The sequence below is a fragment of the Salvia splendens genome, chromosome 4, assembly GCF_004379255.2.
Source record: "Salvia splendens isolate huo1 chromosome 4, SspV2, whole genome shotgun sequence".
Taxonomy (NCBI): Eukaryota; Viridiplantae; Streptophyta; class Magnoliopsida; order Lamiales; family Lamiaceae; genus Salvia; species Salvia splendens.
In genome coordinates this window covers 9,998,220-10,023,485 of record NC_056035.1, presented here as the reverse complement: position 1 = coordinate 10,023,485, position 25,266 = coordinate 9,998,220, and the positions used below count along the sequence as shown (strand labels likewise).

Sequence of the window (25,266 nt, the reverse complement as noted above, 5' to 3'; positions counted from 1 at the left end):
CCCGAAATATATTTAGAGTTATGTCCGATATATTTGGACGTGACTATTCTACAATACCGGTCAAAACCGTAGAGCCACAATCACCACAGTAATTGAAATAGAATTCTTCGCCATACGATGAGTCGATGGTCAGTAATTAATCCAAAGTATCAACAATTTTAGACATTTAAAAGTGGTTGCAATTTATATTTTTTGACTTTTAATTCTCTTTTTACCTCAAAATTAATTGTGTTCATAATTTGATCTTATTTGCCCTAGAATGGAAGATTTGATCAGATATTGTGCACGATTAATGTGTGTGACCGGTTAAATTGGGAACCCCTATTAATGTTAATAATTTGAAAAATATATAGGGTGATATTCTCATAAAAGTCTGTTGTATTTATATTTTTTTGTAGGTCAGATATTACGTTATTTCCAACTAAAATTTTAGAGTGCAACAATTGTGTGATATCGTGACTGGTTAAATGTTATGTATATTTGTATATTGCATAATTAAAACACTCCTGGTGATAGATTAATCATGCTTGGACCATTCCTAGTAATTACTTATCGATATATTGTGCGATACTAGATTGATCTAATTTTATAATATTGCTTCTTTTGATGTGATTATACCATCTAACTTTATTATTCATTGGATTAATCATGCTTGGTCGGATTAGTAAAACTGAAATTGCAATGATTTTGGTGGCGTGAGGCAAGTGATATATAGGTTGGATACAATTATATTAATAATAATTTAACGAAAGGTGGGTCTCTAAAAAATAAAATATCAATTTAATGGAAAATGAGGATAAGATTGAAGATGAGGAGTGGGTGGAATACATATCTCTTTAATCCTTACCAATTTTATGTTACACATTGTGGACCAATTGCACTAATTAATCAAGTGGATATGATATAGCTTCTGCCAAATCAAAAACTCCCAAAGAAAATCAAAATCAAGCTTTTGTTTGTGTGTGTTATTTACAAGTTGTATGATGGCCACGAACAAATATACATAGAAGACCAACCGTTAACAAGAAACTACAAATATGAAATATCTATGCGAAGTCAAATTGTAAGATAACGAATTGAATAAATACAATTTCTTTTACCTTGAATTTCTATAATTTGTAGTTGAATATATTGTGAGAAATTTTCCTAGGCTGGTAGTTGATGACCTCATGCCCCGGAATTCATTTTTTTTAAAATATAATTCAACGTTGAAAATCATGGCACGATTTCCCTTTTTTGCCTTTATGCAAACTGTAAGAAAAGGCTATATTATATTTGTGGCTATAATCGAGATTATGATTATCTTCTCCTCTCTTTTTTGTTTTTGGACGAAAAGAAGAGGAAAAAAATAATTGTCATTGTGAAATTTGTAATTATTTCTCGCAAAAGAAGTGGCAAGGAGCTTGAGAGAGAGAATGATAGAGGAACACTCATGGTAAGGACAAAGGAGTAAGAGTACTACTTAAGTTTCATATAAATGATACACTAATTAACCTCGACCCTTTGTGGTTTCGATTTATGAGTTCTTAATTTTTTTTCACTTTCTACTTAAAAAAAATAGATCATTTTTTTCATTTTTAGTATATTCTATAAATAAAGCAATTTCTAGTTTGTGAAATTTAAGTTTCTTTTTTCACTAATAATATTCCAGTCACTTTTTCTTTTTATCATCAATACTGCAATAAAATTCGTTTTCAAAAAATTTATTTGAGATAAAGAGAGTGTTTAGATTATGTACCGTTTATGTTTTATTTTATGTAGTTTTCTTCAATCATACAAAGTGTCTCGTAAATGGACTCCTAAATGGAAATGGATTCTTGATTTAAAAAAAATACAAAGTCCTTTTAAGATTTTTAAAATACGTTAGTAGTACTATCAATTTACAACGGCTAATTAACGAGTTCCACTCAAAAGATTAAAATTATTTAAGAATTATTTAAATGAGTGGTTGATTTTATGCTTTGTCGCAGTCCATATTTCCCACACGTCTAGAAGTGGGCATATTATTAATGAACAATTAAATTTATTTTATTCTGTGGGGAAAAAATTGGGTACGAAGCTTCGATTATTAATCCTTTATTTCTAGATCGGTTTAAGATTTATAGAGGTTTCCTCATATGGAAACAACTTTTAGGGCAAAAGAAACGTTTTACTTACATGAAGCTAATAAGTAAATCGTAGAGAGTACATGCATTCGCATGAAAAGAAGTGCATTTTATGATGCTATATTTTATTTTAAAAGTAATCTTTATCATTTTTAGAGCTTTTTTGAATTATTGGACAGTAGGTTTATTTTTTATTACTTCTTTTTTATTTTAAAAGAGGATCGTTAATAGTACTACTAGTATTTTCTTTCTTTCTCCTTATACACTCTATAATATCTACTCCGTATAACTAGACTAAAATATTGAGCTTTAATTAATTAAAATTGATCTAGATTCATCTTAGATGAGACATCTCACCATAATCGATTTGTATTCTATTTAGGTACGTCCCATATATTTTCAAGAACAACATATTTACATTCCCTTAATTGTCTTTAAATTATACTACTGCCAGTACCTAGGTAGGAAACAATTTATATGGTCGGTGAGAATTTTACGAGAAACCATTTATAAACATTTAGAAATTGCATGATTTATTTTAGTGGGCTGCAGGCCTATTTAGGAATAATGTGCCAGCCCAATAACAATTACTCACATTTTCAGACAAATTCAGCGATATCTAATTGATTGTTCACTTTGAGAGGTGCAAGCAATCACTCAACCTATCATGCATCTGATCTAAGGCCATATTTTTATGTCTTCTTCTCCTTCATCTTGTGTGGAGGAGAATATAACAATTCTTTACATATTTTGTTCTTGTAATTGAAAACTAAAAACATAGGGAAGGAAATCTTGATAGAAGGCGACAGAAAATAAGAAAGAGGTGAGAATAAGTAGCACCACAAGTAAGATTTTTGCCAAATGGCAAACACATTAGTATAACAGATTGTGGTAGCCACACCACATGGCATCTCAACTAGCCAATCACACGTCCACACTCATCTCCTAACTAGATAAGCCCCATTCATCCATACATTTAACTCTCTGTTCCTCAACTCTCTACACACATTCCTGCTCACAGAAATGGCCTCTGCCTGTACTTCATCAGCCATTGCTGCTGTTGCCTTCTCCCCAAGGCAAGTTTCTATTTTTTTTTTCAAGAATCACGAAAAAAATGATATTTTTGTGATCAAAGAGTCATTAGCTTTTACCCTAGCATATGTTGTATAATCAGTATCCTGCAAAATATCACATTGTAACCATGATAATCATGCAGCTCACAGAAAAATGGATCAATTGTGGGAGCAACTAAGGCCTCTTTCTTTGGACAAAGAAAGTTGAGAGTCAGCAAGCTTACCGCACCTTCGGACAAGAGATCAGTTGCTGTATATGCGGCAGCTGACCCCGACAGACCGTTGTGGTTCCCTGGGAGCACCCCTCCTCCATGGCTCGATGGCAGGTTTGCTAACATTCCCATTTGCACCAGTTTTGTTAGCATTGTGAATATACTTCTGATACCTATCTGAATCCTGCTGTGCAGCCTTCCCGGAGACTTTGGCTTTGATCCTCTCGGCCTAGGTACATTATCAAGCATCAGTTAGACCCAGAAATTGGTAGACACCCATTGACTATTAAACTGATTCGATTCTTTCTGCAGCATCTGACCCAGAGAGCTTGAAATGGAACCAGCAGGCGGAGCTCGTCCACTGCAGATGGGCCATGCTGGGAGCTGCCGGCATTTTCATTCCCGAGTTCCTTACCAAGATCGGCATCCTCAACACCCCTTCGTGGTACACTGCCGGTGAGCAGGAGTACTTCACCGACACGACTACACTCTTTGTTGTAGAGTTGATTCTCATCGGATGGGCCGAGGGAAGAAGATGGGCAGACATCCTCAAGCCCGGATCTGTTAACACTGATCCCATATTCCCCAACAACAAGCTTACTGGAACCGATGTTGGCTACCCTGGTGGACTGTGGTTCGACCCACTCGGGTGGGGCACTGGATCACCACAAAAACTGAAGGAGCTGAGAACAAAGGAAATCAAGAACGGAAGGCTGGCAATGTTGGCAGTCATGGGAGCATGGTTTCAACATATCTACACCGGAACGGGACCCATCGATAACCTCTTTGCTCACCTTGCTGATCCTGGCCACGCCACCATATTTGCTGTAAGTGAAACATTACAATTTGAAGCATCAAGCATTAAACTTTTACAGTCTATTAACATCTAACGAAGGTTTCGCTACAAAATGCAGTCTTTCAGTCCTAAGTAAGAAAAAACAACAAAGTTGATAGCACAAGTGGGAGACAAACAGTAGCAACCAATTGTGGAGGGAACAAGACATTCTTAGTTTGTTTTTCAAATTAATGTTGCATTGTTTAGATGTGTACTGCTACATCCTTATGTATGTAGAGAAGTGCTTAAGCCGTGTACAAATGCATCCAAGAAATCCTAAATACACATCATGTCCATATATATAACAATATGCATGCATCATGAAGACAGTTTATAGAATCTTAGATTAGTCACTGATGATAGAAAATCATAAAGCAGAACATAATGAGCATCACAAATATGAACTACAAGTCACAAATTGTACATGCTGATCATGTATGATTTGGACTACCAAGTCCTAATCCTAGTAATGAGCATCACAAATATGAAGAGACAATTAATCATTACCAATACAATGAAGTATTGAAGTAAGAAGGATCTATATGACAATGTTACTTTATATAAAAGGTAAAATGCGCACAATAATAGAATTCATCAAGGAAACCCTAGGCTTACGCACAAACTTAGCTCTATGTACACCTGGCGTGATTATCTTGAATGCTGCTGCTAATCTGACTTTGGTTGTAAGCAGTTGAGGTCGTGTGCATCAACGTTTAGTCATGGCATAACTGTGAATGACAAGAGGCATCTTTAAAATTTCATAAGTGCATAGCAAGACCGAGTCCATTTGAAAATAACCTATACATTGATGCAGAGTTGGGATTCAAGTAAGGCAGTTTGATGTTAATAAGAAGAGAGTTTAACTTAAGTTTCAGATGGACCGTTGACGGTAAGTCGGTTACTGATCAATTTATGAAATACCTGTCTTCATCAGTAATTTTATCTTTGCTAAAGATGCTTTGAGCATTTCAACAAGGTTTTCAGATAAGAACAAAAAATCTTAAAATAGTTGAGTGCTCAAATCGGATCATTTAGCAATTCAAACCATATTTGCCATTACTAGGTGCATGGTCTATGAGATGATCTATTTATAGTAGTATAATCTATGATTCATTTTGTAGATATGAAATACATGTAATATATATGACGCCAAACGTCTATTGCTCACTCCTCTATTCTTACCTTTTATCCTTATGCTTTCATGTTTCATTCCAGCATACTGTAACCTACAACTAAATAAATCTAGAATCTTACAAGTTAGTTTAAATTACCATGGAACTAGACCAACCTAAAAGCTATAGTTACCTCATTATTCATATCCCAGCTTGACGTGCAAGAGCTTATGGTCTTCTTATTCAGTTAATTCAAACAAACAAAACATGAAAACTGGATTAAATTTTGAAACTTATGAAGTACATTTTTTATACGAAAAGCAAGAATCTAGAACTATTCAATAAAAGAAATGTCCATGAGGGAGATAATTCTGTATCTTGATTCATGTGTGATGCTTTTAAGATTAGTTTTCCTTGGTAAGATTAAAGCACCGTGAAGTTTATTAGTAACAAACATAGCTTTGATGATAGAAAGCATAGAAGATCTCAAACATGTCTGATCTCCCTAAGAATGTTTGATCAGTATGTTAATATAATCACTAAACTATTACAGATCAATATTGATGCACATTCAATTGACGCACATTCAAGATTCTACTAGGTTGTTTTCACAACAATATTTAGATATTGCAAAAGTTTCAATGTGCAAAATGAATTCAAGGGCTTGTGTACCTTCATCTCTACTTCACTAGGTTTCTCTAATTCACAGTTTTAGTATAGCATTCAGTTGGTTACCTAGTTTCCATTGGAGATGTCCCTATAAATTGCTTCTTGCTATCTATTCTTAAAGACTAAGCTTCAACTTTAGTGAAGTTTGGTTATTAAAGACAGTAGGACCTGAGTTCGAAAGGTAAGTATCCTTAAGTAAAAAAGAAAAAAAAACGTTATGCTGGAAGGAAACATCCAAAATTTGGTGTGGCACTCAAGCTTGCACGTCCTAAGAGTTCTTGCTTGATAGGGAAGGAGAATATATTTTTAAATACTCATCTTGAATATGTTACTACTTTGTTGATGATTATAAAGATTCGCATAGTTACATGTAATAAGATACTTGAAGTTACATGACAGCTTCACACAGTTCTACATAATAGGACAACTAAGCGAATATGAATTAAGTTCAATCATAAACATAAGCATAACAAGGTGAATGTCTCTCTCAAGCCTCAAAGCGAAGAGACAAAATAAGCCAATTGAAGTTACCAAGTAAACAACCCGGACAAGGCTCAGCCACATACTTTTTAGTGCCTCTAATTCTAAATGGTAGTCATAAGATGCAAGTATTAATCTTCCTCTAGCTCTTAGCTCTCGTGGTAAATTGTTTACCAACATAGATTACAAGATTCAGTAATAATGATCAACCAGAAACTCAGATTATCTGATCCAAAAATATCTCTGATTCTGATACTTTCCAATACGAACCACCACTCTGAATTTTTAAAGGCTCTAGTTCACCGCACTCTACAGTTTTCATGAAGCCATGGTTCAAGCCACACAGCTTAACAATTTGGGGGGAGCGCATGATTGTAGTAATAAATTATACTACACCATTTATCAAATAGTACAACTGAACTCCAGCATTATACCGTGAATTCAGTAATAACTTAAGAAGCTTTAGAAACCAGATATCTAATCTCAGCTAAATACAGGAATTTCAGAGCTCTCATCAACAATATTATATCTTGCATAGCCAATTACTAATAAGTTCTAAAAATTCAGCAAAAAGATGAAAGAGGAAAAGTACCTAAGAATAAAAGCTTCAACAACTCGAGAAAGATGAAATAAGATTAAAGATTTCGAGGGGAGAAAAGATCCAGATAGCAAACAGAAAGTAAGCCAGAGAGTCCCAGCCATTACAAAGAAACATATCTTGCATTTTTCCTAGCGTAAAGATTGAAAAAACATGCAATAAATGGTAACAGAAAATAAAATGACCCAAAAATGCACAACACCTCAACTTTCAATGGTTAAAACCTTCAACAAGACACAAAATTAAACTACTACTACTACTACATAATACAACTGAGGCCAGAAATCAATATGCCAGACAAACTTCAACCAGACAGAAAAACAGAAATCTTGAAAAAGGCGAAATGTTTAGTGACCATTAACAGTAAAGTATATCAATTTCATAAATTTTGTAATATTAGTTACATCCTAAAAAGAGCAATCCCAGCAGTCATCTGTATGTGACTCTGTCTGTCTCTCTGGTCTTCTCGAAGAATTATGGATACATAAAGATTACATTTTACATAGAGCAACAAACCCGAAGGGTCTTCAAGAAGGCGGGGGGCGAACCGTAATCTGAACCGGAATGGGCCGGCCCGTACCGGTCCCACCGCAGCTGTTGCAGGCCATCCGGCCCGATCCGGCGCAAGTCCGGCAGCCGTAATCGCCGTCATTCCAGCGGGTGCACATGCAGGTGACCCGGCCCGTTCCGTTGCAGCTGGGGCATCTGGGCGTCCGGCCCGAACCCATCATGGGGTTGTGATCCATCACCTGTTTGACGAGAACCGCCCCGGCCAATACGCTGAGGCCGGTGGCTAATTGGGTTAACACGATCGGGGCCATAATTGAGTAGAATCGATGGGAAATTTGGGGGTGGATTTGAATTTAGATTTGGATTTTGGAAGGGATTGTGTGTATGTACGGGGGAAGTGGTGGTGGAAGAGTACACGTAAGTCGGATTGGAGTGGTGGTGGTGGTAATTACACAGGCACAAACCGAACCGGACCGCCGGTTAACCGGCGGTTCATGAACCGGAACCGGAGTCGACGGTTCAAACTGATTGGCCGTTCGGCGGTTCAAACGAGCGGTTCAGGTTAGGGAATATCGTGAACCGTAACCGGCGGTTCGCCGGTTCAAACCGACGGTTCAACGGTTCCAACGATGGGATTACGGCTATGTCAGGCTAGGTGTGCAGAAAAACCACCGATTTGAACCGCCGGTTTCCGACGGTTCAGGTGCTTTTTCAGGTGGCAGAGCATAGGTGGCAGTGTATAGGCCTGAAAATCGGTCAGAAACCGCCGATTTCCGTCAGAAACCGTGGACTGAACCGCCGGTTTTGGACTGAACCGACGGTTCAAGCGGTAAACCGACCGAATATAAAATTTGAATATTTTTTTTATTTCTTCCAATTTTACTCCTATAAATACCATACTTCCCCCATCATTTTTACTCACCCCATTCTTGTGTTAACAAGGATTTCCTTCTCTCAATCTCAATTTCTCTATTCTCTCCTCATTCTCTCTAGTTGCTCAATTTGTTTACTAATTACTACTATATTTGTTGTTGTGTTCGTAATTTACCATTTATTCAATACTTCATATTCCATACTACTTTCATTTTGCACTATGTCTTCTTCTCGTGGTGGACCGGGACGTGGTGATCGGGGTAAAGGAATTGCCCAAGATCAAAGTAGTCGTCCCTCAAAATCAAGGTGACCTAGTCGTCGAGAAGTTATGGAAGAGGTTTCTTGAGTGACGACTAAACGCATGCAAGTAAGTTCTAAAAAATAAAATTATTTTTACAATTCATAATTTCATAAGATTGAGTTTTTTAATTTTTTTTGTTCCTAATTAAAACTTCAATTTATATAATATTTATAGATAGAAGAAGATCATAGGATGACCATGCTACTCGCTGAAATGCATCAAGGTGGGGAGGGGCGTCGGTAGTTCCCAACAACAAGATGACGAGTACGACGTGTCTATATCGTCGGACTCGGACAACAATGATGATAGATCTCATTCTCATATTCCGTCTAGCACCGGCGGAAATGAGGACATGCCTCCTCCCCCTCCACCCACTAACACTACAAAAGCTTTGAAATCTGATATTTTTGTTAAACACTACAAGAAAGTCCCGGTGGTGATTCCAAGTCCTCATGATTCGCACTCTCAAGAAGAGACATCGGCGTTTCATGCATATTGTAACTACTGTGATAAAGTCTACAAATTTGTCAGTGGTGGAGGATATGGCACCCTCCGTCGTCATTTGGTGACTAAGCATCCGGTAGAATGTGGGACTACCTTTACCCAAACCCAACTAAACTTCCAACCCAGTGGCTCAGGTTCGTCAGGTACGCCTCTTTTTAAATATGATCAAAAATTTTTTGCTGACGTTATGACTAGATGACTGCAATGAAGCATTTTCCTTTTAATGTTTATGATGACAAAAAATTTGAGGTTACTATGCAAAGTGGTTTGAACGTAGCTATCAAAAGAGTAGGTCGAATGACCGTTCAACGATTTACCGTTAGACAATGTTTGGAGAAAAAAGTTGAATTATCACGTTATTTACTAAACTTGGGACACAAAGTGAACATTTGCTCAGATGTATGGACTGATTGTTTTAACCGGCATTCATACATGGGCATTACGGTTCACTTTGTGGACAATAGTTGGACTTTGAACAAACATTTAATTGGTTTTAGAGAATTTGAGACACACACTGCACTCGAAATTGCTTCTTTAATTATTCAAGTTTTGAATGAATTTCAATTATGCAATAAGATATTTTCTGTTGGTTTTGATAATGCAACTGTTAACACTGCAAGTATTAATGACTTGATTGCGGCTTGTGCTCCGGTTATTGGAGGTAAGTATTTTCATCAAAAATGCATATGTCATATTTTGAATTTATGTGTACAAGATGCGCTTGAATTATGGCAAAAGCATGTTAGTCATATTAGAACTGCCGTTAGATTAATCCATCAAAAATCACCTATTGGCAAAACTTGGAAGAAGTATTGTCATCAAAAGAATGTAAGATATACGAATTTTACCATGGATGTGTCTCATAGATGGAATTCGACATATGATTGTCTGAATTCTACTTTGACGCATAAAGATTCTTTGTGTGATTTTTTTAGAACATATCCCGTTTCTGATTTATATTTTTCGCATAGTTGTTGGGATCATAGCGTGGCTTTATTTAAATTGTTCAAATATTTCAAAAATGCAACTGTTGAATTATCGGGTGTTTATTATTGCACTGCTGTTCGGGTTTTAGAGCATTGCATGTATATATCACTTGGTTTTAAAACTGCGATAAAAAATGCTTACTCTTCACCTGAATTGATATATGTTTTATATTTTATGATTGAGAAATGACTTAAGTATTTCAGTGAGATTCAAACGGTGTTTTTGATTGCAAAGGTCTTGGATCCAAAATGGAAATTAGTCGGTACATCCAAGATTTTAGATTTTTATTATAACAATTTGAGTTCTATTGATCTTGGTCCACTTAAAGCATTGCAATCAGATACCAGTGACGAATTCGGAGTAGACCTCTCAGAAATATTTCAAATAAACCTCCCGAACCAGTCAATTATCCAACAAACCTTCGAGTTTAACTTGCGTGCTCTCTACACCGAATATGAAACCAAGTATAACAGTACCCACCAAGTCAGAAGACCTCCCCCTCCTCAACAACATAACTTTGGCTTCGCATTTCAAGCCGATTATGATGACCCCGTCGCGCAATCCCAATTAGCCGACCTATACATCTACAGTATCGGCGGAAGGTCGACCTCAGGTATGGTAAGTGAGTTAGATTTATATTTCGATTCACTCTTTTCCTTTGGTGATGAAGGTCCTACTCCTCCCGCCCAAATCGACGTCCTCGATTGGTGGGGAACACACGTGAAAGATTTTCCTATACTTACGTCAATGGCCAAGGAGATTTTTTCTGTTTCGGCTTCCACTGTCGCCGTCGAGTCCGCTTTTAGTGTTGGCTCACGTGTGTTGGATGAATCAAGAAGTATGCTCTCCGCGAAAAATATAGAAGTCGTGATGTTACTTGATGATTGGGCCAAAGCTGACGTCAGAGAATAAGAAAATGATTGGGATGGTCGTCAGGAGGGATCACAAGAAGAATTTACCGGGGGTGAATCATAGGCCAACCGTCAACCGCCGGCCTAGCCAAATAGGTAAGTAAGGTAAGAGAACTAAGTGGGCTTTGATTCCCTAATGCAAATGAGCATTGGGGATACGTAGGCACCTCAACTTAAATTTTAAATTTAAGTTGAGCTCAAGTCCTTTTTCTTTTATTTCTTTTTTTTTCTCATTTGTTTCTAGTTTAAAAATATGCAAATACAATTAAATAATTGTATTTTATATACTCTAGTCGATGAAGTAGATTTCTCTATTAGGCTGAATTCGGGAAACTTTTGACAATTCTACTATAATTGTTGATTGTTAGACTAAACTCAACATTTAAGGTTGAATTGCTAAAGGTGTCCTCAATTTAGTTATGTAGAAAGATCTCATTCGCCGACTAAGAGTATATATACTATTTATTGTTCAGAACTTCAAGTTTTTTTTGTAATTTGTAATTAGCTTCGTTGTAGTTGTAGACTAGTAGTCTCGTTGTATTTAAATTTTTGTTTAAGACTTTAAGTTTTTTTGTGATTTGTAATTGTTGTAACTTGTAATCTCAATAAAATTGCAACTTTCATCGTTTTTTTTTTTAATTTTATTTACGCATATTTCATAGATAAACAAATAAAAAATGCAAAAAAAAAAAATTACGAATCGCCGAACCGGCCCGGAACCGGCGGTTCAGGCAAAAAACCGGTGGTTTTGAACCGCCTCAGGAACCGGCGGTTTTTTGAATCGGAACTGGAACCGTCGGGACCCTTGGCGGGCCGGTTCCGATTCATGGTAATGATGAACCGTGAACCGCTTGGCTGGCCGGTTCCGATTCATGGTAATGATGAACCGTGAACCGCCGGTTTCGACCCGTGTGCATGCCTAGTGGTAATCATTTTGTGTTTACTCCATCATTCATTTGTCGTTTCTTTAGATTTTTTTAAAAAAAAAAAAAAATTAACTTCATATATTTATATCATATATATGAAGGAGGAAATTACAAATCAACTCCTATAACAAGGAGGAAAGACAAATTACGCCACCCAGGGTTCGAACTCGAGACCTCCAGGATGGAGGCGGTATCCAGCACCCTTTACCGCTAGGCCAAGGGGCTTGGATTTGTCGTTTCTTTAGATTTTCGGTCCTAAATTTACATAAACCTTAACTCTGTTGATAATGTGCGATTTGTAAATTTTGTACTCCTATAATTTACACTCCTATTAAAATCACAAGTTTTAAGATTGAACATTTTCACTTTGTATATTTCATTGCAAATATTAGTATTCCCTCCTAAAAATTTGTCACTTATTTTCATTTTTATCCGTGCCTAAAAATTTATCTCATTTCACTTTTACTATTTTTATAGTGCCCTCATATTTTATTATAAAACTAATACTCCCTTCGTCCCAAAGAATATGCACTTTGGGGTCGGCACGGGTTTTAATGTAAAATTTTGAAGTAAGAGAGAGGTAGAGAGAAAAAGTAAATACAGTATTGTTAGTGGAGAACGAGTTCCACCTCATTAGAAAGAAAAGACTTTCCAAAATTAGAAAGTGCATATTCTTGTGGGACGGACTAAAAAGGAAAGAATGCATATTCTTGAGGGACGGATGGAGTATATAAAAATAGGACTCACATGCCACCAACTTTTTCAACCCACTTTCTATTACATTTTTTAAAAACCTGTGCTGTGTCAAATGGTGACGAATTATTGACGACGGAGGGAGTAGTATACAACTTTGTCAACAACTTTATTGTGATTTTTCCTTAGAGCATCCGAAATGGAGGATGTCCCGTCGGACGTCGGACCGGCGTGCGGGACGTCCGCCATTAGGCGAGGGAGGGGCGGACGCGGACACCGCACATCCGCGGCTTTCCGACGATGTCCGTCGGGACGCCCGCCATTGTGGTGCCACGACGGACGTCCCGATTTTTTATTTTTTATTTTTTAAACTCTATATATACGGCTCGTTGCAAACTCTATGTATACGACTCGTTACAAACTCTATATATACAATTTTTTTAAAAACTCTAACGCATGTATTATCGTCGAAAATGAAGGCCTAAAACAAAAGCATATCATACAGACCCCGTTCGGCTAGCGGCAAATTATAGAGATTCAAGACATAACATGTATTTTGTTTGAATCGTTTTTTGGTTTGGGATGGTTTTTTGTGTGAACTATGTACTTTTTTTAATTTAAATATGTATGCTTTTTTTAAAAATAAAATCGTTGCATTTTCCCTGTATTCGTGTCAAAATTTTAATTCCGTAAATTGCATATTTGTGAATTTGTGAATTTTTATTATTGTGGATGTCCGTCATTATGCATTGGGATGTCCTTATGATGTGGCAGAAGGTGTTTTTGGGAAGTCCGTCAGGACATCCGCACCATTGCGGATTCTCTTAAGCAAAACTAGAGTGCCTGTCTCTCATCTAGAAAATTCGACCTCCCATTCAAATTCAAAATTATAAATGGTTGCGTTGAAACTTGAATCTTTCGTGAGACGCCCAAGTTTGTGTTATTAATTTCTTTTAATAAAATGCGGTTGTCATTGTCAATACATGCTTTTGTTACACTACTAGGACTAGGGACTTTGAATTTGCTGAGGTTATATGTTTTGGAAAGTTGAGAAGTTTCAAAGGCAGAATTAAGGAAGGGTGGGACAGACTGCTAATATAGTTATTGGCGCTCCAGATCAAAAGGTAGAATTACATAGATCCCTACCTGCATTAAGGCTCCTTTGAGTTGAAATATTGAATAGCATAATTTTTATCCTTATCCAGTGAAGTAGGAGTATTTTTTCCCTGGATTAAATTGTGATCCCTAAGGGTTCGATTGGTTGCCTTGAAACAATAGGTTAGTGGAATGTTTTCTTGCATTTTCCTCTGTTTGGTTCACTTTTGGAAAAAGATTTTTGACCCGGAAAACTATCCTGACCCGTTTTAGTTTTTGGGATAGTTAACCACTTTATTGAGTTATCTCTAACCTCCTATCACCCCTGGGATATAGATGTATCCATGGCTCCATCAATTAATACTAAATTAGATTTTACCAATTTATCCTTCATCTATCTCAGCAAAAATTGCTGCAATCTGCTTCATTGAGCGGAAGAATTCCTAACGCCCAATTAGGCGCACAGAAATTGGGCAAATAGGGTGGAAGAAATTGGGTAAATTGCTGCAATCTGCTCCAGCGGAAGAAATCCTAACGCTTGGGCGCACAGAATGATAGTTTTAGTTCTTTGGATGATAAAATGATACTTTTGCATCATAAAATGATAGTTTGAGGGGATAAAATGATAGTTTCAAATGATAAAATGATACTTTTGTTTCATAATGATAGTTTTAGATTTTTGGATGATAAAATGATACTTTGATGGAATAAAATGATAGTTTCAAATGATAAAATGATACTTTAGTTTCATAATGATAGTTTTAGATTTTTGGATGATAAAATGATATTTTTGCATCATAAAATAATAGTTTGAGGGAACAAAATGATAGTTTAAAATGATAAAATGATACTTTTGTTTCATAATAATCATGGATCCCATAATTATTTAATTATTTAATAACTCACCGGTAAACAATTTATATCTACTTGGATGGACCGAAGTTTGTGCTTCGTCCTTAGAGCTCGAACCCACGCGCAGAGATTGGAAGGAGGCTTTCCAATAGTTCTACGCTGTCAATGAAAATGGGAGGGAGAGGCTGAAATTTTAATATATGTAGAATGGGTGAAAAATATGGTGGCGGGATTCTGAAATTTTTGCCTCCCTTTTACCGCTAAATTTGGGTTCAAGGGTAACATGGGGTTTACAAATTAATTTAAGGGATATAATGGTCTTTTTGGTTGCATATCATATTATTTTGCTATTTGAACCAAATATACAAAAATACTGCAGAAGAATTCCTAATCTGCAACCAAACAATAAATAGGGTTACCTATCTCTACCATGAAAAGTTAGAAAGTATTGTAAAATAATGATAGTATTTGCTTTCCTACATTTTCTAACATAGGCAACCAATCGAACCCTAAATATATAGTCCACTACTTTGTACATTAGCTATCTAAAATCTAGTACCATATTGATTTGATACTTAACATATATTGTATGTGAAGTATTATCCAATAGTTAGAGGGTTCACAGCAATTGGAATTGGAGATAACGAATTTGTGCAAGCCATGGTTATTGATGTTAAATCAGTTCTTCAGAAGCCAATCCCAGAGGTAAGCATGATTTCATGGAGTTTGTATCTATTATGTTGGCATTTAAAGTTTAAATGACTATCTGAAAATGTGTCGTCTTATTTGGCACCATCATAATGTTGCAGGTAGCCCTTAAGGCGAACTTTTCACGATATTATTAGCAGATACGTACTCATGTCATGAGCTATCCAAATAGTATGGTCTTATACTATCTATTAATGTGATCTTATGCAATATGACATAGGGAATTCCGGTTGAAGTCATTAGCTGGACAATGAGGATTATTATTCATGTTCAATCTAACGGTTTCCAAAAGTGCAAGGAAGGATAGTTTTCTGGATTCTACTAAGTATAGTCTTTTCATTGATAAGGATCTCTACCTCTAAACATTACTCCATTCTCATACTTGAAGTTTGATGATAAGGAAATTAACAACGTGCTTGCTAGTTGTCTCAATTAGTTAGTAGTAATTGAAATACAAGATTCATTCTAGAAAATATGATTTGGTGATGTCTCAGTTCATTCCCTATCATAATTCATACAACTATAAGACTCTATTATGTGGAGTAGTTTATCATTGAAAAATGCTACTGATTTGAATATTTTGTTATTCATGGGAACATATATGTGATCGAGTTGTATTCATCCAAGTATTTTTTTGTTAAACTAGTTCCAGTTTGAGTCTGTATACCAAACTTGCAGGGGTAACTCTCATATTTTCTTTGGCTTTCCTATTATATAGTGAGCTTAGATAGTTACCTTGTGAATTTTGTATGTGGAAATTTAGCAAAGAAAACGGATCCTCATTCGAATATAGTTTGCACTTTGCTGAGGCTTTGTAACACCTACATAAGTTTGGTGCTGACTGATCTTGTGGAGCCTGCTGATAGAGGCGTATAACGTAGTCTCTGTTTGCACTTTAATATAATTTGATTTATTGGCATTTGAGAGCTCAGTCGACAGTGTTTTCTTATGCATTCAAACTGAAGTTGTATTAGTCAAAGTTGTTGCAATTGATGTCGACTACTTTTATGGCTTTCACCATCATTTATTTTAAGTTTTCCCCAGCTTTTAGCTTCATTTTTGCATCAACTTATGGTAAACTATCATAGATGTTATTTTTGGTTATGGTAATCCATGATTTAGATAATTGGAGCTCTGTTAATCTAAATATTGAATATCCCATGTTCGTATACTATGCGATCAAATGCAAAGATCCACTCCATGTCATTAGGAAGGAAATTCAAGTTTAAGCTACATTGGTTTTTTTCTTTTTCTCCTCCAACTTGCTTTATAATAGTAACATAATGTTGTCAATTCTTGTGCTCATCCATGGTGATGGCAGTAGTTGGGAGATACCCCTCTAGCAAAATTCCAAGAATGTATGAAAAAACTGTGACCTAATTGTGTTGACTGTCTTTATTATAAAGGCTTCGTCTTCCAATTATTTTTGGTGAAAAAGCACTACACATTAAATCTTGTCTTGCTTCTAATCTAATATGCCTCAACTGCTTTAGTTTTTATTTTTCTATTCACTTTTATCTAATCCATCCATGACTCCAATTTTATTATATGAGAGTAGTACATGCGAAATTATGTTATTGCTTGTAAAATTAATTTTTTTATTGCTTCAATACAAATGTTCTACTAAACATTAGTATTATAACTTTTACTATTAAGTGACAGTAGTAGTTTTTAAACTAAAACCATCATTTTTCTTCTAGCATCTCATAAATTTCGGTCCATTCAATACAACTTGAAGATTTTTATTAGTTCCTTTGAATTCGACTTCTGATTGGTTTTATTCTTTAACATGTACTATGATTTGTCCATTAAAAAGTATTTAAACGGTTAAGTTTAGTTATAGTTCCTGAAGACAAGAGGCATGCTTAATAACTGCCATTCAAAACAATTAGAATATCTCCATAAAATAAGTAGGCTGAATAAGGAATCATCCATTTAAACGGGGGTGATTTTTAAATTATTTAGCAATAAACACAATACATATTATACTCGAGAAAACATCAATTCGACCAATTGTTTTTTTGCACACTGCATTTCAAAATAAAAGATGCTTTGGTATATACGTAATATTCCCACAGACCGAATCAATATTTTATTAAACCATTTCCGGTACTAAACTATACATTAAAGATGATTTTTCCTAAACCTATTCAAAACAGGGCTTGAAACCTAACGATTTTATCTAAATATATTCAAAAATATATTTTTCAGCAGGATAGACTATATATTAAGAACAAGAGGGTGGGTCCGACCTCTAGTTGTGCGACGGTTCTCCGTTGCTCAAATTGTCACTTTCAAAATAAAGATCAACTTTTGAAATACTTAAAACAAGTACTATTAGTTCTATTTTTTATAAGGAAAGTGAACAGCCTTTTCTAGACGCGATTAATTCTTCTCCAAACTTGTTTCAATCAATCAACTTATAATAGAGCAGGATCAAGAATTAGAATTAGGGAGATTTTTTTTTTGCTCTTCTTATAATTGAATTTAATATATATACTATTTGGTAATCCATCTCAGAAGCTAAGGTTTTTAAGTCACACCCGAATTAAAAACATCCCATTTGTCTCGAAATTTAAAAGTAAATAGTACGCCTATCTCTTGTAATCACATTCCGAACTCCAGAAATAGATAATGTAAAAGCAGGGAAAGAAACAACTGAACTTTTGTGATGCTGCTGATTACATCAAATTGTGATGTAAGCTAAAAAGGTTACATCACAATGTTTTTTTTTACGCTATTTTTTTTTTACGCTATTTGTCTCGCAATGTTTTCTAAATATCACCATTATTTATTATATAAGCATGTACTAATTGTGCATCCACCAATAAATATTTAATTTGTGCTGATCATCTATATTCTTCTTCTCCCATCTCATTTGTACTTCCTTCTAATCTAAGCTATCATGTTACCAGAAATAAGCATTCAGCAACAGGCTACTACAGATAGAAACTCCAAGGTACTACTCATATTTCATGATTTTGTCATCATTAAATTCTACTACTATTATTTTTTATTTACTCACATATAGATATTTGAAACTTTTTGGTGTATGTTTGATATTAATTATTAGAAGGAAGTGGAATGTGAAGAAGGAGAAGAATCATTGCAATCATCCTCACCAAGCAGGCCAACCAGCATGGTCTTTAAGGCAAGCTCCTCCTTTCATCCTTTCTCTCATATCTATTTATTTGCTTCAGTCAAGTTTGACTGGTCATGATCACAACCCCAAAACAAATTGGTTCTGGTCATGACCACCTATGAGACAATCTCACATAAGTTTTTTTAATAATCTCTAATATTTAAAAAAAAACAGAAGGAGAACAGAGTGATCCCCGCGCACCTAGTGGCCGAGGCCATCTCGACACTGAAGGGGCTCGACCTGAGGTGGTCGGGCCCCATCACCCCTGCAGAAATGCAGTACGTGGAGCAGTACGTCCTGGCCAAGTACCCGGAGTACTGCAACGGCCTCTGCCTCCCTGACCGTTCCGCTCCTGAATCTTCCACCTCTGACATGATCACTAGGATCCAGCTGTCGCCCTCCAAGCTGGTCGACACCCTCACCAAGAAGACCTCCTTCCAGGGCAACTTCATGTCCATCCCCGAGATCCAGGCCCGCAACCGAGCCCTCGACAGCTGCGGCCTCACCTCAGAGGACTACCTCGTCGTCTTCACCGCCACAGTCAGGGAGGCCCTAACCATGGTTGGGGACTCCTACCCTTTCTTCAGGGGGAACTACTACATGACCGTGCTCCCTGAAGACGAGGACGCCATCATCAGGGAGGTGGCGGCGTCCAAGGACGCCAAGGTGGTGGGGGCACCCGCGGCTTGGCTGGACCTCAGGATAAAGGGTTCCCAGCTGAGCCAGTATTTCAGGAGGAAGTGCAAGTGCAGCCCCAAGGGGCTCTTTGCCTATCCAGCTGTGTGCTCGAATGGAGAAGGGGGCTTTCTCCGTTCCAGCATGCACTGGATATCGGAGGCGCATAGGAACTCGTGGCACGTGCTGCTTGACGTTGCCGGGTTGGAGGCCGGAAAGGAGTGCCTCCGGTCGCTGGCGCTGCACCGCCCTGATTTCGTCACGTGCACAGTTGATGTGGCGCACGCGCACCCGTCCAAGGTTACCTGCCTCTTGGTGAGGAGGAAGTCGTTTGAGACGGACGCGCCTTCTGCTTAACATATATGGAATTAAATTCACCCTTGTTTTGGTGCAAATATATATACTACGCCTTTTACAATTTGGCCTTTTTATGATGATTTTTACTACTACATAACGTATTTGTTTGAGCAAGGATTTACTTTTGCAATAATCGTGTTGTGTTGGATAAATATAATACTGACCATGGCTCCTTGTTTCTTAATTGGCTACTTTTGTATGAATGATCATTAGATGTAAAAAAAAAAAGGTTAAGAATCCATAAAAAAATTCTCGGACTGAGGGGGGTATACTATAATCAGTCATTTGGTATCAGAGAAATTATACTAGTGGTACTGCATTTGCTAATTTGCTATTGGAATGGTTTTGTTCAAATGCAAGTTGATCTAACATGTATCAATGTTTTTCAAAATGCATGGCTCTATTTGGTCCGCGATTTATATATTTAAACAAGTAATGAATCAAATCGTTTTGAATTGAAGAACAGACTGTTTGTCTGTGAACCGTCGGCCGGTTGAACCAGTTCCAAGCAATTTTTAACATTTACAAAACTAGAAATAAGAATTGAGAAAATGGAGGATCTGGTGTGGATATATAATGCTATGAATAGAGAAAAAGCATGAGGTGGAACAAGAATTAAGTACATCAATGTTTGTGGATCAAGAAGAAGATATAATAGGCAATATTAATTAAGCAGGCCTGAAATTCAATAAATTGCATTTTTATAGAGAGCATCTCTCCCAATCAATCAACCAATATATATGCTAGTACCACTAGTATACTTTCTCACATACTCTCTCCACATATTTGTGCTGTTAATTGTATAGTCAATCAGAATGGATAATGCTAGCTACCAAGCCGGACAGACCAAGGGTCAAGCTCGGGTACATTTTTACACATAACATTATTAAACAAAATAGTAACTTATAACTATTCAAATTTCTGAAGGCTAGCCAGTTGTGGACAAAGCTGGCAATGCTGCACAATCTGCCAAAGAATCAGTTCAAAATGTAATTAATTAAATTTATTATCTCCTCTTTTAAAATATAACTTAACAACTAAAATCAATATGAAATGTTGATTTGTTGATCAGATGTTTGTTCTTCAATGGATATAGGCTGGACAGCAGGCGCAGGCTAAGGCACAAGGTGTGCCGCTGATGCTGTCAAGGATGCCTGTAATTAACTCAAACAAGTGAAAGAGAGATTTCATTTCATCTCATCTCGTGATGACAATGCATGCTTCCATCTAATCTTTCTTGTTCTATTGTTGAAATCATCAGTTTCTTTTGGTGTTCAGATTTCAAGTTTTGGTTTCATTATAGAGAGAGAGAGAGAGAGAGAGAGAGAGAGAGAGAGAGAGAGAGAGAGAGAGAGAGGCAAGAGTTTCTTATCAAATGAAAATTTGTTTAAATATGAAGATTTGCGACATGGATTTTTATAGTTTATTCTACAAACTATTCACATTTTCACCAGAATATTATTCACACACTGTTATCATATGGTCCTATTTTTAATAAGGGTTAATAGCCAATTAAATCAGTTTGGCAAGTACTGGACTTAATAATTAAACATCAATATGTAAGGTTGAAGCAGGAGACAAAACAATATAAGGAAATAATCAATTCAAGCTGTAATGACTTCAATCTAATTAGATTATATATATATATATATATATATATATATATATAGGGTCTTGTTAGGTTGAGATTTTTTAGCTTAATTGAGAATTGAGATGCATTTTCAGCCACTCATTTTGAAATGTCAACTGCAAGTAGATTATGTCAACTAAGGGGTATTATCGTCATTTCATTTCAATAGCCAGAATATCAAATGTCAACAACTCGTATTAAAATGTCAACAACTAAAAAAAATTTAATTTTTTTAATTTTTTTAATTTTTTTTAATTTTTTTTAATTTTTTTTAAATTTTTTTTATTTTTTTTTAAATTTTCGCGCGATGTCAACTACTGAGACATTATGTCAACTACGATGTGTAGTCTGCACATCAAATGTCAATAGCTCTGCACATCAAATGTCAACAGCTTATAATTGACATTATATATGTGTAGTTGACATGAATTGTATATGTAGTTGACATTATATGTGTGTAGTTGACATGAATTGTATATGTAGTTGACATTACATGTGTGTAGTTGACATGAATTGTATATGTAGTTGACAAAAAATAAAAATAAATAAAATAAATAAAATAAATAAAAAAATAAAAAATCGAAAAAAAAATAATTTTTAAAAAAAAAATAAAAAAAATATTTATTAAATAAAATATGATGAAATTACAAATATGCCCTTTCACAATTAATTAATGTAAAAATATTTTCCATGTGGCAAATTCTGGACCACTCATTTAATAAAAATGAGTGGCTTATAATGCATCTCAATTCTCAATTAGGCTAAAAAATCTCAATTGATCACAACCCTATATATATATCCTATAAACTCACTCTTAAGTCGAGATCGAGAATATCTGGATATGGAAATGTAATCGGAGTAGAGTTTAAGAAGTTTTAGACTAACCAAATTTATGTAGTTGAAGATCAAAAAGTGAAACAGGTCGTCACAAAATGAAACATGGCACTTCAATTCGGTATTATGTCCCAATTTTTATGTGTCAATTCGTGCTTTGCTGATAGATTTATCTATTTTGGCACTAATATTTATCAAAACTTTTTATGAAGACTTTAGACTTTTGTTTTAATTTTGCTTGTTCCTAATTATTATAATGCCACTTTATGCTCAATACCTGCCAAATCCAAAAGTTCTCATTAGTATATCAATCAATATATACCTGCTGCCACCTGTTTTGCATCAATATGCTAACAAATTCGTCGGTTGATTAATTGACATTTTGTAATGGGCCTACACACTAAAATTGAAGTCCAACAAATTATGATCCTTGATTGAAGAAAAACTGCGCACAAATGGCAAATGATCTACTCCATGAGTGACTGAGTCGTCGTATAAATCTTAAATTTCAACCATGTGAAGGTAGGCCATTTTACATTTGATAGCGGTTTGTGTGGGGAAATAATACATTAGACCCAGAAAGGGTCAACGAAATCCATGAACCTCTAACCACCATTTTTTAAACATGCAGTGAACATGATTTTATTTTCACCTGTTTATGGTGTATGTATGAGTCGCGTGTTAATGAATAACAGCAAAAATTTATTGAACAACGTTTATGATTTATCATTGTTAGTATATCATATCAACAATGTTTACCTTACCTTTGTATTAGTACATATATTTTCTAACAACATGTTGAATTTTTGAACTAAAAGAAGATATTTATAACAATCTATCTTGTCAGGGTGGAGCCACCTAAATTTGACAGCAGTGCACCACAAATGTTTTTTTTAAAACTAGTGTCTATAATTGAAACGAAATTTCCATTTGTGAAAGAGGAAATAATATATCATAATATATAGATTCTCCCATCATATAGTGACAAACAACTTAAAGTTTTTTTCTTCTAACCAACAATATTCTCCATTAAAACAAAGTAATGTATTTATTGCATGTTTCTATTTGTAATACTAAGCTTCCCATGATTTGACACCACAGTAAAAATAGCAAAGCTCTCTACATGAAATGAAAGTAGTAAAAATCTGGCGCGGCGCAGCCTAGCAAAAGTCGGAGTTGATGTTAGCGGCGGGCGGTATCTCAAAATGCCACAGCCTCCCTTCGGCCTTGACCCGATTCTTCTTACACAGGAACGCCTCCGCATACATCTTCTCCACCCTCCGATCCACGTCGTGTAGGAACACGTGCGTCACGCCCGGTTTCTTCCGGTTCCTCGCCATCACCGCCGCCGAGTATATCGCCGCCATCCTCCCCGGCGCCTCCGGGAAGTACCCCCGCGGCGCGTCGATCATTATTAGGTCCCACTCCGTGTCGTACACCTCGTTGGCGAGCATGTTCAGCGCTAATCTAAATCCAAAATTAATTCATTTAGAAAAGGAAAAAAAATCAATTACAACTAGTATGGTAGTAGTAGATTGATTAGCAATGGGGACCTGCATTTATGGTTGCCACGTAGGAAAGACTTATTCGGGGAGCAATGAGGCTCGGAGCGGAAATGGTGCATCAAGTCGTCGGCTTGGGAGAGTTGGTTGCGGTAGCGGACGGTGTGGGCCCGGAGGGCAGGGGCGTCTTTTAGGACGGTTTGGACCCACTTGGGGTCCTCCTCCAGGAATAGCGTCCTGCCACGTGGATTGAGGGAGGCCCACATGAGTGAATCGCGCCCGAGTCCGAAGACGAGGAAGTCGGCGGGCTCCGATGACCGGAGGACGTTGAATGTCACGGAGATCTCGCCCCGAGACTGCTGCGGCACCACCGTCGACGTCGCGTAGTGGAGGATCGCCTCTAACTGGAGGCTCGTGGCCGGACCAGAGAAGCGTGACCCCCACGCGCCGCACAGGAAAGGGGCCGACGAGTTCTTACCGAGGAGCAAGAACACCAGGGATGCGCTGCCGATCAGCCCCATCACCACCAGGCTCAGGGGCCATCGGCTCTCCGCCACCTGGCTTTGGTTGTTGCTTTTCTGCATTATTTTCTCTTGTTTTTGAGGGATTTTGGACTGACAGCAAAGGAGAATTCTGCCTCACCCATTTTAAACTACACTTAGTATTTATTTTATTATTATTATCCTAAGTACTTTTTTGTTTTTTTTTTGTTAAAGGGGTTATGGTTTTGACCAATTGAGTTTCTATATTTTTCATTATTACTATTTCCTCTTTCTGTCTTATCTCAAATTAAAATATTCTATTGTTATCTACAGGATAAAATAGTTTCTTCTCTTTTTATTAAAATATATTTAATTGCATTCCATATAGCTCCACTTCTACTTAAAATCTTGTGTTATTTAAAATTTTTTCATACTATTTGGGACAGGTGAAAAATTACCATTGCACTGTATAACTTTTATTGGAGTTACAATATATATATTATAAATTAAAAAATATGCCTTTTAATCGACAAAATGTCAACATTTTAGGATATACCTTCCTCAGACTGTGTATATTTTGAAAACACTACGTCGTTTCTACTAGCCAAATAGTATTATTTTATCAGCACCGACTGGTAGATAATTCTACAAATAAGATATTGGTGGAGATTCCAAATAATGATTTTCTGCTATCCTAAAAGGGACAAATATAGGGGAATTAGTTGGAGTACTTTGTTTCTTTACAAGAACCAGTACAGAATTAAAGGGTGTGATCTCCTTATCAATTGCAAACCACATTTGTGGTGTGAGTTTGTTTTTGACTTATTTTCAGGCAATGATAAAACTTTTGCAATAATAAATTGAAAGAACCTTCAATATATATTGTTCAAATATAGCTAATTCTTCTGAAATATGGTAAGAGTAACTACTCTGTTCGTCTAAATATCACAAATAAAATATCTGTAATTTATATAGAATAAAATAATTCTACAAGTAAAAACAGAAGGAGAGGTGAGTTTGTGGTGAGTGGGAACGCATCTCCATTTCATTACCACTTCCCATAAATCAACTCCCGCTACAATTACTACACGTCTACACCTCATCTTATTAGTCAACTTCAAAATCTCTCATAAATATTTAGGCAATACGTAACGCGGTCTCTTATCCGTCTCTTAATCATCTCATCCTTAACTATTTATG

At 36.2% G+C, this 25,266-nt stretch overlaps 4 protein-coding genes across 5 annotated transcripts in view; 2 read left to right on the top strand and 2 right to left on the bottom strand.

Moving 5' to 3' along the window:
- The window catches only part of LOC121798419 (DEAD-box ATP-dependent RNA helicase 21-like), a 794,448-nt gene that overhangs the window by 103,443 nt on the left and 665,739 nt on the right, over window positions 1-25,266 (bottom strand). The gene's annotated exons all lie outside the window — the stretch shown is intronic.
- On the top strand, window positions 2,966-4,521 carry LOC121798449 (chlorophyll a-b binding protein, chloroplastic-like). Its single transcript, XM_042197461.1, has 5 exons — window positions 2,966-3,181; window positions 3,322-3,504; window positions 3,586-3,623; window positions 3,703-4,217; window positions 4,305-4,521. Exons 1-5 carry the CDS (start codon window positions 3,129-3,131, stop codon window positions 4,320-4,322), a joined length of 807 nt encoding a protein of 268 aa, XP_042053395.1. The 5' UTR covers window positions 2,966-3,128; the 3' UTR covers window positions 4,323-4,521.
- LOC121798441 lies at window positions 18,267-19,802 on the top strand. Of its 2 annotated transcripts, none has more exons than XM_042197448.1 (3): window positions 18,267-18,403; window positions 18,521-18,595; window positions 18,761-19,802. In XM_042197448.1, the coding sequence occupies exons 1-3, from the start codon at window positions 18,350-18,352 to the stop codon at window positions 19,616-19,618; spliced, it is 987 nt and encodes a 328-aa protein (XP_042053382.1). In that variant the 5' UTR covers window positions 18,267-18,349; the 3' UTR covers window positions 19,619-19,802. The 2 variants fall into 2 exon arrangements, with proteins under 2 accessions (XP_042053382.1, XP_042053381.1); XM_042197447.1 differs by having other exon boundaries at window positions 18,279-18,403; window positions 18,518-18,595.
- LOC121798446 (probable methyltransferase At1g27930) lies at window positions 23,062-24,250 on the bottom strand. Its single transcript, XM_042197457.1, has 2 exons — window positions 23,636-24,250; window positions 23,062-23,549 (listed from the first exon to the last, which is right to left on the bottom strand). Exons 1-2 carry the CDS (start codon window positions 24,166-24,168, stop codon window positions 23,243-23,245), a joined length of 840 nt encoding a protein of 279 aa, XP_042053391.1. The 5' UTR covers window positions 24,169-24,250; the 3' UTR covers window positions 23,062-23,242.

Coding starts and splice junctions, on each gene's coding strand:
- LOC121798449 (XM_042197461.1), top strand. CDS start 3,129: ATGGCCTCTGCCTGTACTTCATCAGCCATTGCTGCTGTTGCCTTCTCC. Junction 3,182..3,321: donor GCTGTTGCCTTCTCCCCAAG/GCAAGTTTCTAT, acceptor ATAATCATGCAG/CTCACAGAAAAATGGATCAA. Junction 3,624..3,702: donor CTTTGATCCTCTCGGCCTAG/GTACATTATCAA, acceptor TTCTTTCTGCAG/CATCTGACCCAGAGAGCTTG.
- LOC121798441 (XM_042197447.1), top strand. CDS start 18,350: ATGTTACCAGAAATAAGCATTCAGCAACAGGCTACTACAGATAGAAAC. Junction 18,404..18,517: donor CTACAGATAGAAACTCCAAG/GTACTACTCATA, acceptor ATTAATTATTAG/AAGGAAGTGGAATGTGAAGA. Junction 18,596..18,760: donor CAACCAGCATGGTCTTTAAG/GCAAGCTCCTCC, acceptor AAAAAAAAACAG/AAGGAGAACAGAGTGATCCC.
- LOC121798446 (XM_042197457.1), bottom strand. CDS start 24,168: ATGCAGAAAAGCAACAACCAAAGCCAGGTGGCGGAGAGCCGATGGCCC. Junction 23,550..23,635: donor CGTGGCAACCATAAATGCAG/GTCCCCATTGCT, acceptor TTTTGGATTTAG/ATTAGCGCTGAACATGCTCG.